The sequence below is a fragment of the Macrobrachium rosenbergii genome, chromosome 51 (genome assembly GCF_040412425.1).
Source record: "Macrobrachium rosenbergii isolate ZJJX-2024 chromosome 51, ASM4041242v1, whole genome shotgun sequence".
Lineage (NCBI taxonomy): Eukaryota > Metazoa > Arthropoda > Malacostraca > Decapoda > Palaemonidae > Macrobrachium > Macrobrachium rosenbergii.
The window spans coordinates 36767542-36786816 of record NC_089791.1 but is presented as its reverse complement, the minus strand read 5'-3'; the positions used below and the strand labels follow the sequence as shown (position 1 = coordinate 36786816).

The window sequence follows — 19275 nt, the reverse complement described above, 5'->3', positions numbered from 1 at the left end:
GTAATACTTAAATGAAACTCTAAAGTCTATTTATGGATAAACTGAAAATTATATAGATTCCATGTATGAAATGCTGCACTTTCACTGGCTGGATGATTTCTCAGGGTGAAGAGATGAATATATAAAGAGAGAAAGTGTACCGAGTATCTACATCCTTGAGTTAAATTTCATACCACGATAAGTACAGTATTGTTTACATTGACAATAGAAAATTTGTAATACCTTAGCAATTAGAGTATACAATAACTATTAAAATGATTATTTCCTAAGTAGTGTATTAAAAAGATATATAGCTGTAGGTCTTGAGAGAGAGAGAGAGAGAGAGAGAGAGAGAGAGAGAGAGAGTTTTAGAGAGAGAGAGAGAGAGAGAGAGAGAGAGAGAGAGAGGTACTGTTTTTCTGCTATTGTACAATACAGGCATGTTTTAACACATCACGGAAATTATTTCCCGAGATTTCGATGTTTTCAAATGTTTTCATCAGAAATTATTTCCCTGTTTATGACGCATCCGACGGAAGAAATATGGCTCCAAAACGGCAGAATAATCAAAATTTAGAGTTTTTTTTTATGAAAAACTCAATAAAAATGCAGTTTACTTCGTTTTCAATACACCCAAAGCATTAAAAGTGAAGTTTTCTTAGGATTTTTGACGATTTTTGACGATTTTTCGGTTTACAACGATTTTCGGTTTACGGCAAGGCGTAGGAATGAAACCCCCGTCGTAAACCGGGGACTGCCTGTACTAACCAAGTCTGTCCATATTCTAGCAATATGTATATGTAACATAACTCTTTACAGGAGAGCATAATTCGCTGCAAAAAATTTAATTTGTACTTATGGTAATGTATGAATGACATTTCTGTATATAGGAAATAACATGATCATTATATGGCACTGTACTGTATGTAACATTTTTTACTAAAGAGTTACAGGCTGTACTTTACTGTAAGATACATTCCTGTACTCTGCAAGAATGTACAGGTATAAGGAGAATATGTAATTTTATTTAACTGTTGTTATAAACCACTATGGTTAATCTGCATGCTCAGTCATTCACATGTTTTTGCATGTCCTTTAAGCTACACAAATTACACAAATACATACTGTACTACAAGTTTCCTTTAAAACAGGTAAAATAAAGTAGGATAGTTAAACTGTGTCAAGAAAAATAAAATAATTACACTACACACTAATAAAAAATCATTAAGATATACTGTACACTAATGGCACTGGCTGATTACCTTTATTGAATAGGTTAAGAGATGGACTAAGATACTGTACTAACACTTTCAGTTTACTTTCTCCTCAATCTCCAAACAGAAAAACAACAAATTTCCCCTTTCTATTCAGGAAAGGAACTTGTATAATACTTTGCTGTTTAAAACTGGGCTTGCCCATCTCAACATACAGAAAAAGTAGTTTTATCTACCATGCTCATTAAATAAAAATAAAGGTGTTGTAATTAATACTCTAAAATAGCGAACAACTTAATTTTATCTCCAACTGTAGATAGTGGACAAGTCATTTTGAAACTAATGACATGATTGTTTTAAAGTAACAAAAAAAGGAATAAAACTGCTTGAACTATTATATTTAATATCTTCCTTATTCACTTTATGCTTTGTGCAATATTCGGAAGAGCATTGGCATTCCATAACTTCTTAGTCTAGTAAGTTATTTACAGCATGTAGTGTACAGATGACTAAACTTATCAATTAGTACCAGTAACTGAATTACAATAGTGTATATAAAACTGAAGTCAATATAATATGGTAATCTCATTATCATTATTTTCCTTCTTTAGGATAAAGAATTTTTTCACCAATAAAACCTTTTTCCTAGAGAGGAGACATTATATTAACAAGATTAGAAGATTCTCTTGGAAATAAAATTTTAAACGAGTATAGTTAAAAAATCACTTGGTCTTATATATCTGACTTGCCTGTTCCCAATGATGTCTCAAATCTAGAATCATTCATCTGATGTAATGGTTCAAACTTAGCTATACACACAGTCTTTTTTCTGTTTTTATGGGCATTATTCCTCCCCTTTCAAATATGTGAAAAAATTAAGGGAACAAATCTTCTGAATAACTATAAGTGAAATTAAAATGAATTCTACTCACACCAAAGTCTTCATCACTGTCTGAAATAACTCCTGGGTCAGCATCACCGGCATGCTGTCGAGACTGCATAAGTTCATTTGGAAATCCTTGGCTATCTTTGCTTTCCTTCCGGCTCTTCTTCTTCCCAGGTTTCTGAGCTATTTTATCAATTTTATGACCTGCAATACAGTAGTCATGTTATTAAAGTTGTACACTGAATGTAAAAATATGGTCTTTACAAAGTCTGGTGGAATGACTTTATCTCCTGCTTGTGGTTGAGAGAGTAAAAGCACAACCAGTAGAAGAATATAAATATACTGAAATTTTTACTATCTGCATGAGATATACTGTATTCTGACCAATCAGCAAGTAAGAATAAGGATTAGTTAAAATGTAAAACCTAATGGTTGTAACAGTGGCTAAGCTGGAAGGTGACACATGAAGGTAAGGCATAAACCAATCAAGAGGAAGAGTGAAGAACTGTATCTGTGAAGAGATCCTCCAGGGTATCTGATGGCCATGACAATAGTGTAAGTAGGGTAAAATAAATAATTCTTCAAATTGCAGATTTACCAAGGGTTTTAATTCCCCAATATAAAGGGCTTATAGGTTGTGGGGTGTCCATGGTTCCCATTACAGTACAATTCAAAATTTGTGTGCCTACTAATAGTAAAAAATACTGCAGTAGCAGTGTTTATCACAACAGTGCCTCTCAATGGCAAAATCTGAAAGTGGCAGGTTAAAACCCTTGGTAAATCAAGTTCTAGTCATCTTAATGCAGTACAATCCGCTATTGCTCTGAAAAGTATGTTTATATATCAGACTGGATCTCAGGAGCTCAGCTTGATGGAAGCAACACTGTTCTTCAGTACAAGATGAGAGATTTTCTCAGGCTAATAACAAGAGATAATTTTTATCTTCACTTTGCTACCAGCAGGATGGTCATTGGTAGTAAAAATGTCTTTAATTATTATCCTATCTCCTTTGTAGACTTACTATTTAGCTACAACAGTAGAGGATAATCTACCACCACTGCTGTTAACATCCGTCAAATTTTACCACTGATAATCCTCCTTGCCTGTCTCTCAATGATGACCTCCATTTTCAATGTTACTGATATTAGCCAACAGCCTACCAGGACAAAGAGATGTAGATGCCAATGATGGACTGAGCTATAAGGAGGGGCACATAATGGCAACCTTTGAAGCAGTACTCAGAGTTGGTGGCCTTTATATGGTCCATTAGGTCTAGATTCTTATCATGGATATTTAGGGTGTCTAAGAAGGGAAGCTAATTATTACTAATCCTCTGAACAGTGAAATGTTGACCAAATTCACCTTCAAAGGTGTCCATAAGTCATCATAGGCTGTTTCTCCTTGACCTGCTTGAAGATGTTGAAATGCTTGAAGATGTTGAAAAATGCTAATTATGGCAATAGTTACCCTCTAGCATTGTCTTTGACCAGATGGCAAATAATTAAAGAAATTCTAGCTAACAACATGCTAGTGACATGACAGATACAAAAACTGTCATTTATTGTCTAAGAAAATACCTCATTTCCTAATCAAGATCACTGTTGGACCCTGCCCAGCAGAGTTCCGGAGATCCAGACTGATTTATAAACATCACTGTGAGAGGGAAGAGTGTGGGCCTCATGTAATGTATATAAGGATGACCAGGACCAGACTGTTGAGGTTATCCTGCTACTATTAAGAGGCACTTTAACCGCAAAGACAAGAACACTGAATTATCAAAGGATGCATCTGAATCCTAGGGCCATTTTGTATGAAGAAAGAACCCTCCATTAGTTTTATGGTATGTGAAATTATTTACTTTACCTACTGTACAACACCTTTACAACCAGGGGATGCCACCAAAGGAACACTGCAATAACAAAGCTACGTGCCCTTTTGTATGGCTGGACACCTTACCTTCACATGACACCCTCCAACCAAACCCTTTATGCATCTGCCAGGTTTTACTCTTTACACTTCAACAAATCCCTAATCCTACACTCTCCTCTCTTCTGTGCTCTTAATCCCTGGAATCCATCAGTTCTAGGTCTTCATCTATTCATTTCCTACAAGTCTTTGTCCTGCTACTTCCACACCTTGCTGCTTTTGTGACCAATTGTTCACCATGCCTACTTATCTCATATCCAAAATATCTCAGTCTTATAGCCTCTGTCACCTTTACCATTAGGCAGTAAGCAACAGAACAACTATTCCTCTCACCCAATCCTTTTGAACCTTTTCCTCATCCTGGAGAGTCATTATCTAAGCCCCATAAAGGGAAAAGCTGAGGTAAAGATGTTGACGATGATGGTAATGATGCACTGCATACACCACAACAAGTTCTCTTAAAGAGAAAGCTAACATTTATGTTTTAATGATGTATTACCATTCATACTAAAGAAATTAACAAAAAAAATCAACCAAATTTGCATACAAAGGAAAGAGGAACACTTACTGACAGATTTTGCGAAGTTCTTTATGCTTGCCTTTTCTTTGGATCCTAAGCTCATCAAACTGCCACCTGAAGTGAGAAGGGCAACATTAACAAAATTATAAACTGTAAGATATGCAGTACAGTAATGTAATTCACTCTGTTTCCAGTTCCCTATCTTCAAAAAATACACAGTAAGTAATTTTTCTTTTTGAAATGATATTTCAACATAATCAATTCTTGAATGACAAGGCATCCTTATTCTATTCCATACACATTACCATGACCCACCTAAATTCTTGATGGAAGTGAGTGACTTGTTCTTTTCCTTTTTGCCGGAAACATCGAGGAGAGACCCGGATTTCACTGTAAAGGCCACTTTTATCTCCAACTCACCTCGCTCCTTCTCACCTTTCTTCTTGTCCTTCTCCGGCTTCCCTTTTAATCGATGCCACCTTTGCGTTAATGAAATCAGAATTGCCACCGTTATACAAGCATATCAATGTGCATAATTCATACTACTACTAAAAATCACAACATATCAATGAAGAATTCCTTGGTGGCCTAAAGATTTTACTCCTGTCTATTTAAATTGTTGAAAAACTTTGATATCAAATTTTTTTATTTTAAAATTTTACGTATGAAATGTATGCTTTCCAGTTTTAGTGTGTATCACAGATTAAATCTAAGAACTTTAAAGTTTGGCTGACAGATATCTGATTATTTGTTTGTTTTATTTTGTTATAATGTTTACTCCAACTGACAATGAAGTTTCTAATCATATTTTATCCCAAGCTTTAAAACAAACAAAAGGTATGGAGGATGTCTCTTTAAGACTTAAGCAACTTCATCCCTTGTTGATAAGGCAAGAATTGAACAAATGACATTGTCTTAGAAACAGACCCACAGTAAATGCCTCCAAAGACTTTGTACAAAAATACTTTCAATGATCCACTACAGAAAATGATGCATCTACATTTTGTCTCAATTTTGTAGGTTTCTTTAAGCCTCATTATTCTAGTTCCATGAAAAAGGCTCTTTCGAAACTAATCATCTCTAATCTGTTAAAATAAATTTTTTTATAACATCAGAATTTGCTGTTTTTCAGCTTTAAAATTTCATGTTTGCAATGAGTACTTCACAGATTAAGCTTATGAACTTTAGTCTGGCTAACAAATACCTGATTACCTCTTGGTGTAAGTTGTCATTCATCTTATTCCATCTGACATGGAATTTTTTATCAGATCTTCTCCAATGCTTTAGAAAGAAGGTAAAGGTATGGAGGATGTCTCTTAAGATTTATGCAAGATCGCCCCTTGCTGATACACAGGAACTGACGAAAACAACAGGGGCAAGCACTCTTGGAAACAAACTTAAATACCTTCATAGACTATGTACAAAATTTCTTTTCATGATACACTAGAGAAATTGAAACATCTACAATGCTTCATCTAAATTTTGCGGACATCTTCCAGCCTGGTTATTCTACAGCTTCATGAAAAGGCTATTTGGAAACTGAAAAGAATACCTACATATACGATAACTAAATAATTGATAGAACAGGTAACTGATATCAAGAAAAGATAAGCCACTGGAAAGCATAACACATAAAAGAGAGGCTACTTATTTACATAATTTCTCAGTAAAGTTACATCAGTCAAGGCAACTCCCTTAGTGTAGTATGTCTATATCCACACCCCAACACGGATGTCTTGTGTTACTTTACATCTATAGTTTGATAAAAATGAAAACAAAACAATACTCCCACTGTAATACTAAAATCAAAATTATTTTCTCCTAATAATGATAACATCAACACAAATGAACTAAATATTGCAAACAAACAGAAATAGAAAACACCAAAACCTCAAAATTACTTGAAACTCATAGGTCACTGACACTACTGCAGTTGAATAGTGGAAGAACAATAGGAATTATGGATATGATAATAACAAAGCGGGTAAGAGGAATACAGGAAGTGTGCGTTTATGGGTTTTCTTCACCAGCTGCCTTCAAAGCAAGATCTAGTGCAGACACAAGACTGGCTTAATCTAAATCGACAAAATAAGAAAAAGAGCATGTGGGAACTTACCTATTTCTGGGTCTTTCATAAACATCAAAGTCAGAAAGAGGCACTTGCATTTGTCCCAAAAACTCATCCAGGCCCAGGCCATTTCTATGATACACTGTTAATTGTAGGACGGCTGTGTTCCCATGGGACGGAATAGCTCTGGAATAATAATAATGACACTTTAATACTTGACACTGCCTGGCAGAGATGTGGTGAGTAAACTACCTTAACATGCAGTTTGTGACACAGGTTTAAACATGCAGCTAAGCAGTCTCTAGGCACTGGTTTGAATATAAACTATTTAAAAACCAGCAATAACCAGATTATGCCTCTCAGAAACTGAAAAACTTCTATTCTGTAGACTAAAAAATATTATATACATATAAATATTATATACAAATATATAAATATATATACATCCACACACACACACACACATATGTATAAATATATAATATATATATATATATATATATATATATATATATATATATATATATATATATATATATATATATATATATACATGAACAAAAATTTTTACAAGAAAAAACCTCATATGCAGATTAAAGTCATCATAAATGTTGAATGCACACTCAATTTGAGAACTTAAAAAGAGTTCATTACAGAATGCATACATATACATAATCATTCCTCACATCGATATCTGTGTGGTTGTAAATAAGGCTATATTGTACAGGCACCATAATAAATTAAATTTTAACACTATTTACTTTCATATATCACCCACATAAAATTATATATATATATATATATATATATAGACAATATATATATATATATATATATATATAGTATATATATATAATATATATATATATATATATATATATATATATATATATATATAGTGAAGAAAGATCATCAAATTTCAAGAATGGGAGCAAAGAACCCAAGATATCTCACTCATCGATTTTCCATAAGTAAAATCATAATACTTCTTGCAAGCAGCCAGCCGTTTACAAGAACTTCCTTCTGGAAGAGAAAGAGCACTCACGCGGCCCGACTCAGAGGCCGGTGCAGAAAGCCAGATATCACATCTTACGGTAAAATAAAGGAAATCTATGGTTGATGACACCAAAAAGTCTTTCTGCAGGAATCGTGATAAATCTGTGCGCTGGCATGCGTGAACACCGCCATTCATGTGAGAGAATTTTCCAACACAATGATCTGGAGAGATTCATCACCACAAGAACAGTTAAGTCATCTCAGCTTGTCCGGCGGGAGAAATGACAAGCAAGCGTACGACTTCCTCTCATGAAATCGAATGGATTTTTGCACGTACCGACGGTACCGTACACAGGGATGAAACAAAATAGCATATAGCGCAAATGTTTTTAGATACTTCTGAATGTCACACTCATTTTTCCACATCTTTCGTCTTCCATTCTTTCAACGTTAATAAATTATCTTGAAACATTCTGAGCCATAATTTCACATGCATCCAGTTTATCCTTTTCTCCATTTATTTACACTTAACATCTACACTTCGTTTTCGTAAATTAGAGTTGGTACAGCATTCCCTTCACCCAAATTATTCGCTCACATAACACACTGCTACATTTCTTGTTTCGCCTATTTTCTCATACTGCATCAATCGTTTTATTTTCTCTTAGATACCTACACGAATCAAGGGAGTCCATTTTTCCACCACACGTACTAACATTCAGTACTAACATTCACTGCTCGCTCTCTACAGAGCACATTCTGACATTGCTTGGGTTCCATTATAAAGCCTTTCAACTGCTCTCAACTCTCCTCCTATACCACACAATTTCACCGCCCTTCACAACACCTCTCAACTGATTCCATTACAAGTTTTTTTCTACAGCCTCTTACCTATACTGTCAAAAATCTTCAATAAATGTTCCCTACGTGCATTTGACCAAAACACACCCTTTTCTTGTCTAACCCACACCCTTCTTTCCAAATCGAAATCCTGTACTATGCCTTCCATGGTACTAGATATTAATAGTTATAAAACTGATTGCAAATAGAGGGCAAGATTAAAGTTTTGTTGGGTTCCTGCTCACGCTGGTGTAGCAAGTACTGAAAAGGCAGACTTTGTGGCTAAAGAAGCAGCAAGTGTTACCAGCAGAAATAATGTCTCTCGCTCAAGCTAAGTAGACGCCAAAGAACCTTAAATCATCAATCCTGTTCGGTAGGTGCAGATAAATGAAATTAGTTTGACAGCTACAAAGTCTTCAAGGTAAAGAATTTAAAAATTCTCACATACTTTGAAATATCTAAATATGAACTTCAATATTTTTGTGAGGTGTGCCTGGCTTCTCTGACAGACGTTTCTTGGTCAAATCTGATTGAGAAAGAGACATTTTCACAACTTCAGTGACGGGTGATGGTGTTTTCCGACTTTTAAAAATTTTGTGTAACAGTTGTAACGAATAAAATCTTTTTGCCGTTCCAAAAGGTACTGCAAATTTAAGTAATATTTAGCTACGAATTTCTCGGAATTCTAATAAATGAATTCATTTGTTTATGCAATTTTTGTTTAGTTTTTACATCACATTTGTCAGAATGATTTAACTTAGTGACTTTAAAGACTACTGCAGTTATGACGCAAAAGAACCAGCTAAATAATTGACTTATGACAGTCAGTACCTCTTATAACAATATCTCCAAACTAACGAAGTGTGTTTATCGTAAGCGCGGGGAACAGCGGATCTCACCCCCTACCCCATGAGTTATCAACTTTCGTCCCCTTTAACATTTTGCAAATGACCTAAGGCATTAGGACACAAATTCCAGCCGACAAAATGAGTCAACGAATAAAAACTTCACGAGCTTATTGACAACACGAAGAGGAAATGAGGGTCGTAACCACCACTAAAAGGACCTAAAAAGCCATTGCATAAGTTCGAATGACGTCCAAAGATGACGTCAAGCTTAGATATCAATTAGATATCAAAGAAAACTGAGTCACGTGCAGCTTTCCTTATCAGTTTCAATGTTACTGTTACTGACGCCTTAAGTGATTTGAGAGAGAGAGAGAGGATTATTAGACATCATGCAGGAGACAAGGTTCAGCCAATGAATGAACAGAGAGAGAGAGAGAGAGAGAGAGAGAGATTTTAATTTCATAAACAGAATAAATTTTAAGACGTAAATACTGCAAGAGCGTACACTGCATAAGCATAGACCATTATGGCGAAGAACTACCTATCTACAGTTATCAAAATGTTAAAAGATTTTAACCGAATTACTTACTCTTACAGGAAAATCTGGGCTACCTGATGGCTCCAATATAGTATCAAGAATCTGGGATTCGATCCCGTTTTGAGAACAACAATGCCCCTTACAATGGGACTTTCACTTTTTAATCTCCCCATTTCGTGTTCCACTTCTGCGGCCTTCTCACGGTCACTTACACCCAAAACACAGCAGTTGAATGAAAACGCAATCACGTGAGACGAGCATTACAATGGTATGAATCAGCTTACAACGAGAAAAAGCATCACCGAAAAAACTATGAATCACAATCAATATGAATTTTTTCTTCCATAATATTATGCCGCTCGAAAAAATGGACTACTTATAACGTAGTCAGAAGATAAGACCTTTATCTCAACAGCAGCTAATAAAATAACGCAAGAATGTAAACTCTTGTACCGTTAGCTTTGCAATTATCGCGTAATTCAGGTCCCATACGACAGATGTATTTTCTTTTTGGAGTTCACATTAATATCCAAAGTGAAAAAAAAACAAGAACTAGACTTGAAAAATAGAACCAGACTTGGAACAAAATCAAAGAAAGGCTACTTCATCACCATAACTGTGAGAAGGAATGCCGATTTACGCACAAAATTGGCCACAGCCGGGAACGCCATCATTTACAAATTTCTCGTATAAGAACGTGCGAATGGTCTAAAATGTTTCCGCCGCGATAACTTCTATAATGACTATGATGATTTTTATCCAGACAAAATGTTCAGTATTTATTTTTATGCCATTATTGCGGCAATATTTTCCGATTCAATTATTGTACTCAACATTCAAGCCACGATTACAATTACTTTCACCAGACTTCAACCTAACTATTCTACATGCGTTTACTGTGCAAGAAAGGTCTATAAATTTGGACGAAATTTTCATTTACGACATAGCAAATCACAAACCCGTTTGACCTCTCCGTCGAACTCTACAAACATTCTGAAAGCGTGGAGACCTCCCTTTCAACGAATGCTGTGCGTTCTACCAAACTGGTGTGGTAATAAAAGTTTAAAATAAAAATATACATTTCCGTTTCGAAACACTAGTCTAGCTAGATTTAAAAAAAAAAAAAGCTCCTAAATAGACCAGCAAAGCGGACCTGCTATTAAAACCTGGCGGAGAACGCCACTACTCTGACATGGCTGACGACTCGCATCAGGTAATAACTGTGCTTAGGCCACAAAACACTGCATTGGAGGAACATTTTAACCTCCACTTCCACCCAACAGTCTTAGCTGAGCCTTAGCTGTTCTCACATGAAGACGACAACATTGCAAATGTTTCCTCATCCTCTTTCCAGCATGCGTGATGCTGATCTCTCCTGCATTGCAGGTGATTCGCTGGTTAATAAACGCGACGAATTTCTCACCAGAAATCACACCTGTCCACTTAAGTACTCACAGTTAATTTGGGGATAGATACTCTCAACCATCGGCCGTGGAAGTCTACAGAATTTCCACCTATGAGAACAAGTCCTCTTCTTCACATTGCAACTCTCTCTTTACCTTGAATTGTAATACACACGTTTGGGAGAATGAACGCACGTCTGTAAAATTGTCTGTTAAACGACTGATAACAACTACAGTTAAAAGTAATTCACTTTTACAGACTTTCAATTTAACGGTTTTACGCTGATCTGGAAGTAGATAGTATAGCAAGGCCCTAATCAGTAAAATATTATGTTGATAATTAAAACGGGTATACACTAAATAAAGGCATCACAAGAATTTTCGTGCCGTAAGAGTTATCGTTAGAATATTGATGCCGACCTGTCTGACCCACTTACTTCTACCTTATCTATACAAGGAAACCAAAGCCTTGTGTTACGAATATTTCTCGTCACTCTCGAGAACAATAGGTCGCAACATCCTCCCTGCTAAGAGCGCCGTCAACATTCCTCTCCACATTTCTGAGCGATGTTTACACAGTTGGGTTGATATTCCAACGGCCCGGAAGAATTTCCCCTCAAGTCTAACGGAAAGTAATAGAGCGTTAGGTCATCTGAAAAAATAGTACTTGGGATGGGCTAAAGATGGAAATGCTCAGAAATTGGAGAGAGAGAGAGAGAGAGAGAGAGAGAGAGGTGGTTCCAGTTTTAGTATAGAATAAATCAAAGGATGCTATAAAAATTCAACAGGAACCATGTAGAATTAAAATGGCGCATTGGCCCTGAGCCCCCAAAACGCCACGCACATAAACCCTCTTAATACCTGTGGGCTAATTATACAGCGGTAACAATAGGAGGAGGAGGAGGAGGGAGGAGGAGGAGGAGGAAATCGTGGAGGCACATCCGCCAGGTACCACAATGAGGTCTGCAACAAAGCCCCTCACCCCCACCCCCTTCCGCTCTCTCTCTCTCTCTCTCTCTCTCTCTCTCTCTCTCTCTCTCTCTCTCGATGCGACACGCGTCTATCCTATTGGCCATAAAGCAAACTGACATACACTGGTTTCACGAGAGAACTTCTATAGTGTTTACTAACTTGATCCGGACCCCAACGGGAAACCGATTCTTGTGGTGACGTTTCACGGTGTCTTCGTGCCTCCCTGGAGTACACGTGTCTCTCTTCCGCATTCTTTGGGATGAAACCTTTTTTTTTTTTTAGGATACTCAAACTTCATCGCATAAATGAATCACACATAAATGAAGAGCTTTTTCGAAAACTAAACTGACAGTCATCATCAATAATATATTGGACAAAGTTATAGTCACTTTATTTGGCATGCTGCACAAATACCATCTAATAATAATTATAAAGGATCTAAAATGTGCATAAATTAATCATTTTCCTGCCACGAAAACTCACGGCAACGTCGAGAAATCACCAAAAAACAGGCCAAGAAGGCTTCTACGATGAAAAAGAACGACCCGCAAAGGGTATTCTAACATGACAGCTGTAAATCAACGGCAAGTGTAGTTAATACAAGCAAATATCAGTAAACCATCTGGCTAAATCTGTTAAGAATGGACTTACGTGGCATCCCATTACACCAAACTTCTAGATATCTAAATGTTCAATTTTAATTTTTTTTTTTTTGGGGGGGGGACGGTTCTTTATGATTGCAAGACATCAAGCATTGCTAAACGTAAGCTTCAATTCTATATTTCATAAAATTATTCTTTTAACCAGGTCCCTGCATTCGTCATTGGATATATTTCTACGTATATGTTTCGTTGTTCGTTACCTACATAGGCCTAATCCCGTATTTAGTGCACTCCTTGTTTTTTTCACGAGCCAAAGCATCGGTAGGTGCGGTACATATGCTATAAAAAAAGTGCTCAAAATATAAGAATGAAGAATTTTCTTGTTTTCTGGTGACTTAAAACGTTTACTAAAATTCTATATTCGCCGGGAAAAAATGTGGAAAAACCACCCTTCTTGGATGTGCTGTTGTGCTGGTTCATAAAAATAATGAGACTACTGTTTCTTTTTGTAGAAAACCTCACAAATTTTTGTGTGTGTGTTCATAGTTTCTACTTCATGTCGGCCACTTCCTCAGCGATTTCAAGAAAAAAAAAAGTATCCCATAGTTTAACAGACCACTGGCTGATTAACAGCTCTCCTAGGAGCTGGCGAAGGATTAGACTTATTTTACGTGGCTAGAACCAATTGGTTTACCTAGCAACGGGACACAACATTATTGGAATCCGAACACATTATAGCGCGAAATGAATTCCTATCACCAGAAATAAATTCCTCTAATTCTTCATTGGCCGGCCGGAGAGTCGAACACGGGCCTAGGAGAGTGCTAGCCGAGTACGATATCGACCCGTCCAACGAGGAACTAGTGATTTCAAGAGCCTACGTTTCTGGATAAGGAGAGTTTCACAATAGAGTGTGATCTATTTTTAAATTTGATGTATAAAAAAACATTTAATTGAAAATGCTCATATGTTTTTTCAACTCTTGACCGTCTAGCGAGCACAGCTGACAAGCACGATAATCACACCTGCAACCCACACGCAGTAGACAAAATATTAAGACATCGCAAAACACTGTGCTCTAAAAAGCCTCATTTGGTAGCTAAAAGCGATTCTGTAATTAGTTCTTTCATAATGATGTCTGCAAGTGATTCAGTCTGATGACATAAGGTATGCATAAGATCTTAATAATCAGGATTAAAATATGTAACGGTATAATCGCTAAAATACGGTTTACGTGCTTTCTCATGAGTGTTTTTCATACATCAAGTTTAAAAATAGATTTTACTCTATTATCAGACTCTCATTAACCAGAAACGTAGACTCTTACAATCAATTAAGAAATGGTTGACACTTTATCATGAAGTGGAAATTGCGAACATATAACACAAGAATTTGTGAGTTTTCTGTAAAAAGAAACAGGAATCACATTGTTTTTACGAGTAACACATCCAAGAATGTAGGGTAGTTTTTCCACATTTTCCCGGGTAATATTAGTCTACTAAAGTTCTAACATTAGCCGGGAAAATGTGGAAAAACTACCCTTCTTGGATGTGTTGATTCATAAAAACAATAAGTCCTGTTTCTTTTTATAAAAAATTTTCCCGGGTAATATTAGAGCTTTAGTAAATCGTTTAATTCATCACAAAACAAAACAAAAAAATCTTCATCCTCTAGCCAGGCATAAAATATCGAGTTGTAATTAGGCGGGAGACGTTCATTTACAAAATATTCCGTAACCGAGTTGCACCAACACGGATGAAAATTGGCACGCGATACCACTGTATTCATTGGCACAGGGTTTATCTAGTCTAGGTTAAAGTTGAGTCGTCGTCTTGTTTAAAAACTCAAAAAAGTCTCGTTGAAATTCTAGGATCAACGAGTTGCCGCAAAAAATTTAAGTTCTGAGACCTCTGAATAGTCAGAAGAATTATGTAACGAAAATTGGATATTTTTACAGGAGCTGGCAAAAGTTTTTTTTTTTTTGAGACTCCAAGTTCGAACGATGGGTCGTAAGGATATACTTGTTGTGTATCTTCAATTAAACTATACGTATATAGACAAAAAGCATAAAAACTCTAGAAACTAATAATGACATCTGAATGATGCTATGAAATCGTCCTCTCTCTCTCTCTCTCTCTCTCTCTCTCTCTCTCTCTCTCTCTCATATGCAGAGGGATCATTCAGCATAAAACTCTTATGCTTTCGTAACTTCTGCATATCTTTATTCAGTCTTAAAGGCATATCTTCTATTTCTTTTTTTAGTTCCTCGTTGGGAGAGTGGGTTCCGTTCTCAGCTAGCACTCTGCTGGCCGCGAGTTCGAATCTCCGACCGGCCAATGAAGAATAAGAGGAATTTGTTTCTGGCGACAGAAATTCATTTCTCGCTATAATGTGGTTCGGATTCCACAATAAGCTGTAGGTCCCGTTGCTAGGTAACCAATTAGTTCTTAGCCACGTAAAATAAATCTAATCCTTCGGGCCAGCCCTAGGAGAGCTGTTAATCAGCTCAGTGGTCTGGTTAAACTAAGGTATACTTAACTTTTTTTTGCGAGTTTTACGAACAGGAGAAAGCACACGGCCAATGAGAAAAAAGGCCCCTATCTTCCTATTATTATTCTTGGCAGCAAGTCCAGCACAAAGCTGATTTCAAAGGAAAAGAATCGATAACCTAGGAGTATTTTCTCATTGTATGAAAGACGCACCGATGACATAATTATTAATAATGTTCTTTTCATAATCTGATGCTTTACACCAAAAACAAGCCGATGCTTTCACCAATTTTCCACAAACTTCCAGATAAACTTTCACCTCTTTTCACATCACAAACTTCCAGATAAACTTTCACCTCTTTTTCACAAACTTCCAGATAAACTTTCACCTCTTTTTCACAAACTTCCAGATAGACTTTCACCTCTTTTTCACAAACTTCCAGATAGACTTTCACCTCTTTTTCACAAACTTCCAGATAAACTTTCACCTCTTTTTCACAAACTTCCAGATAAAGAAAACCGGTTGCGTATACACTACAAACTAATCTTTCAGCGAGTAACCACAGCCAGAGACATAAACAGTAAAACAAGTAAACAAAGAAAGAAAAGATCATCTGCAAAAAGATTACCAGCCAGAAGCTACTCAGAACAAAAATTAGCTACAAGAGCTTGGGAAGAATACTTAAAAATTCCAAAAACACAAACATAAAGCCTCTATTAATGAAGATCGGCGATTTGATTTCTGAGATCATCTGAAACAAAAGATCAGGAAGTTCTACATATGGATTGAGATTCCAGATTAATGGCCAATAGCATAATAAAATGTGAAATGGAAGACCTTTGGCGTCTTCACGAAGCAGAAACTACACACAGTTGATACAGAAGATTCGTGAACAATTATGAGTCAGAACAAAAATTAGCTACAAGAGCTTGGGGGAAAAAATTAACTTAAAAAATTCCAAAAACTAATGCTATACAGTACATTCAACGAGACCTGAACAGAGGTCGAAAATTAATGCTATACATTCAACGAGACCTGAACAGAGGTCAAAAATTTATGCTATACATTCAACGAGAACTGAACAGAGGCGAATAAGTATGATATCCAAAGCGGAAATCCGCCCGACCGTATGCATAAAGATATACCAAGCGCTGCTTATACAAGTACTTGTATAGAACCTCGACGGCCCTTATCACCACACTACAGTTTTGTGTATTCAGTCGATAAGCTTCCTTGTATATGGAACGTGGTCAAAACTCAAGAAACACATGCATCCCTGGCAGTTTTTCTATAACCACGTGATTATAAACAAAACTTTCATATCTTCTCTATTAATAGATGACATTCTCATTGCTTTGAAGTTTTAATTATTTTTATATTCTACAGTAGGATTCTATAATTCTCAGTCTTCAAGACTGCTGAAAAGATATATATGTGTATATGTATATATATATATATATATATATATATATATATATATATATATATATATATATAAGATATTATATACAGGTGTACAAGAACTAGAAGTTTCCTATTAACATTAAATACAGAATTTGACAGGTTGCAAAAGAACGAAGTTTTCCTATTACATTAAATACAGAATTCTGAGAGAGAGAGAGAGAGTTCAGAGAGAGAGAGAGAGAGAGAGAGAGAGAGAGAGAGGAGAGACGACGTATATTCCAACTCGGCCAGCAGTCATGAATCAAGAATCCACCGGATCGCGTCATGAATGAGGTAACACCTCTTCGTTCACAATTGGTATTGAAAACGCTAACTCGATAGATTAATAATTCTACTTGTTTTCCAAGTCGGGATTATTATCATACCAGTCACATTAAGGCTAAATAGTATGACGGGCTTTCATTTTCTGCTTCCCTAATTAAGAACATATGATCACATCACAACTAAGAAACCTGTTAGTGGAAGACTTCGGAAAAGCTTCAGCTACCGCTGATTTCAAAGTCATATTAACATTCATATACATACAAACGAGTCATCCGGGAACATGAACGTGAAAAACATACATCAGAGAAAGCCCAGCAAAAAAAACTAATGTATCAAAAGATTACCTAGATGAATGTCGACTCAATCTGTGATCAAGAAAACGTGAGTCCTGGAAACAAAACAATGGAAGGACAGATCACGAAATAACTTTAAATTCAGGAAGCACTGAAACGGCGATGGATCTAACCTGATGCAAACTTAGTTCTTACTCAAATTCTGAGCAAGCAATTCCTTTCAGCTAAGTTCCAAAGAACAGATTATTCTCTGCTGAGCCTTGCTCTTGTCTGGAAGTTCGCGCACGAGATTATATGGGCTGGTCCAAGAGAACTTTTCAATATTTTCTATGGAGGGATTATTGCTTAAAGGATCTGATGCCCTAGCCAAACAATTGCCCAAAGTTACACGTCTTAATCTCGGGGTCTGCAGTGAATGTCTCTTCGTTAAGTGTTAAATCTTTTGCTGAACACTAAATTGACGATCCTTGTCCCCAACTGGAAAGAGCATGCCTATAGTACTTGGCTGAAAATAATAAACAATGCTTGTAATGTTAACATTCCTTCTTTTATCCTGATGGATAAACATCAATATAAAAAATGCTCATTCAATTACCATCTTTAAGAGATTCACCTGTGTTTTGCGATCGGTCATTACTTAACTATTCCTGATACGTGTTGCTTGAAAAGGCAACTAGATTCTTGAACATGTGACCTACCAAGGTTCATTACGATATATTTACATTTCTATTAAGGTAGACGAAAATCCAAAACCTGTAATCCGGATTTTCATATTCTCTCTCAGGCATTCTTTGATGAAACCTACCTAAAATCAAGAATTCAACCCTTCAAAACCTCTTTCCATTTTCTTCAACCTCTGTGTAAAAAGGCGAACTCTCATCTCCCTAAGCAGTTTTCCTATTGCAATAAAGTTCGGCACACCTTGCTACAAGACTTTGGATTACCTCTCAATCATTTCTTGATATCTAGAGGACATCTGACAGACATCAGTTACCATGACATTAGGCTTCCCTTATTTACACTAAAATCTAGTTGGCTACCACCTACGACTTTACTTCCATCTTTGCTTTCCGATCAACCTCTACTGCTGGCCCTCAGATCTCGAGGAAATGTCTGAATGGGGAACTGCTTAGGAAGATAACCAAAACCTTTATATGTTCTCTATCAATAAATAGAACTCACATTGCTCACAAGTTGTTTCCACACCATAATACTCAAAAGTCTCCCCATTTCCGTCATATGACTAAAGGCTAATTTTGCCCTTTAAACAAAAGCAGTCTGCCATTTTGTTTTCCACAGCAACGTTTCTTTCAGTTGCACTATGATATCCGCTTTCAATCTGCCGGAAGATGGTTTGGTTATCTTCTACAAGAAGCACTTGGCCCCTTTTTCGGATAAGTAGAAAGGAACCCGTTCGATAGTTAAGCAAAAGAACCCGTCATTTACTCAACCGCATTGCTGCTTCGTTAACCAGTCTATTTCCCTCTAGCGCAGAACTTGAATTGTGATTCCCAACAAAATTACCGCGACCTACCTTCATTTTTCTTGAAGCCTTCAAGTTAGAGAGACAACTTATTAGATTAGATATCCATAACTACAAACCTTCCACAAATTTTTCATTACCAAAACCATGATGACTCACTCGTCGAACATAAATAAGTTACACTATGGGAAGACGTGCCTGTAGGATAATATGAACATGGTTGCACATATATACTGTATAGTACTCACCCACACACACACCCACACACACACACACACAAGTAGATCCTCATTAATCAGAGTAAGGTGGAAAACGGAATATTAGGCCATTTCAGCCTTCTCTTATTAGCTAAGTTAAGTATATCTTAGTTTAACCAGACCACTGAGCTGATTAACAGCTCTCCTAGGGCTGGCCCGAAGGATTATATTTATTTTACATGGCTAAGAACCAATTGGTTACTAGCAATGGGACCTACAACATTGTGGAATC

General features: G+C 36.4%; 1 protein-coding gene across 6 annotated transcripts in view; it reads right to left on the bottom strand.

The window, feature by feature from the left end:
* The window catches only part of Rip11 (Rab11 interacting protein), a 140176-nt gene that overhangs the window by 43183 nt on the left and 77718 nt on the right, over positions 1-19275 (bottom strand). For all 6 annotated transcript variants that reach the window (XM_067095311.1, XM_067095313.1, XM_067095308.1 and 3 more), the window contains exons 4-7: positions 6642-6779; positions 4841-5004; positions 4574-4639; positions 2126-2283 (exon numbers count right to left, since the gene is read on the bottom strand). In XM_067095311.1, coding sequence (XP_066951412.1) covers positions 2126-2283; positions 4574-4639; positions 4841-5004; positions 6642-6779 — 526 coding nt within the window. The remainder of the gene's footprint in view (positions 1-2125; positions 2284-4573; positions 4640-4840; positions 5005-6641; positions 6780-19275) is intronic.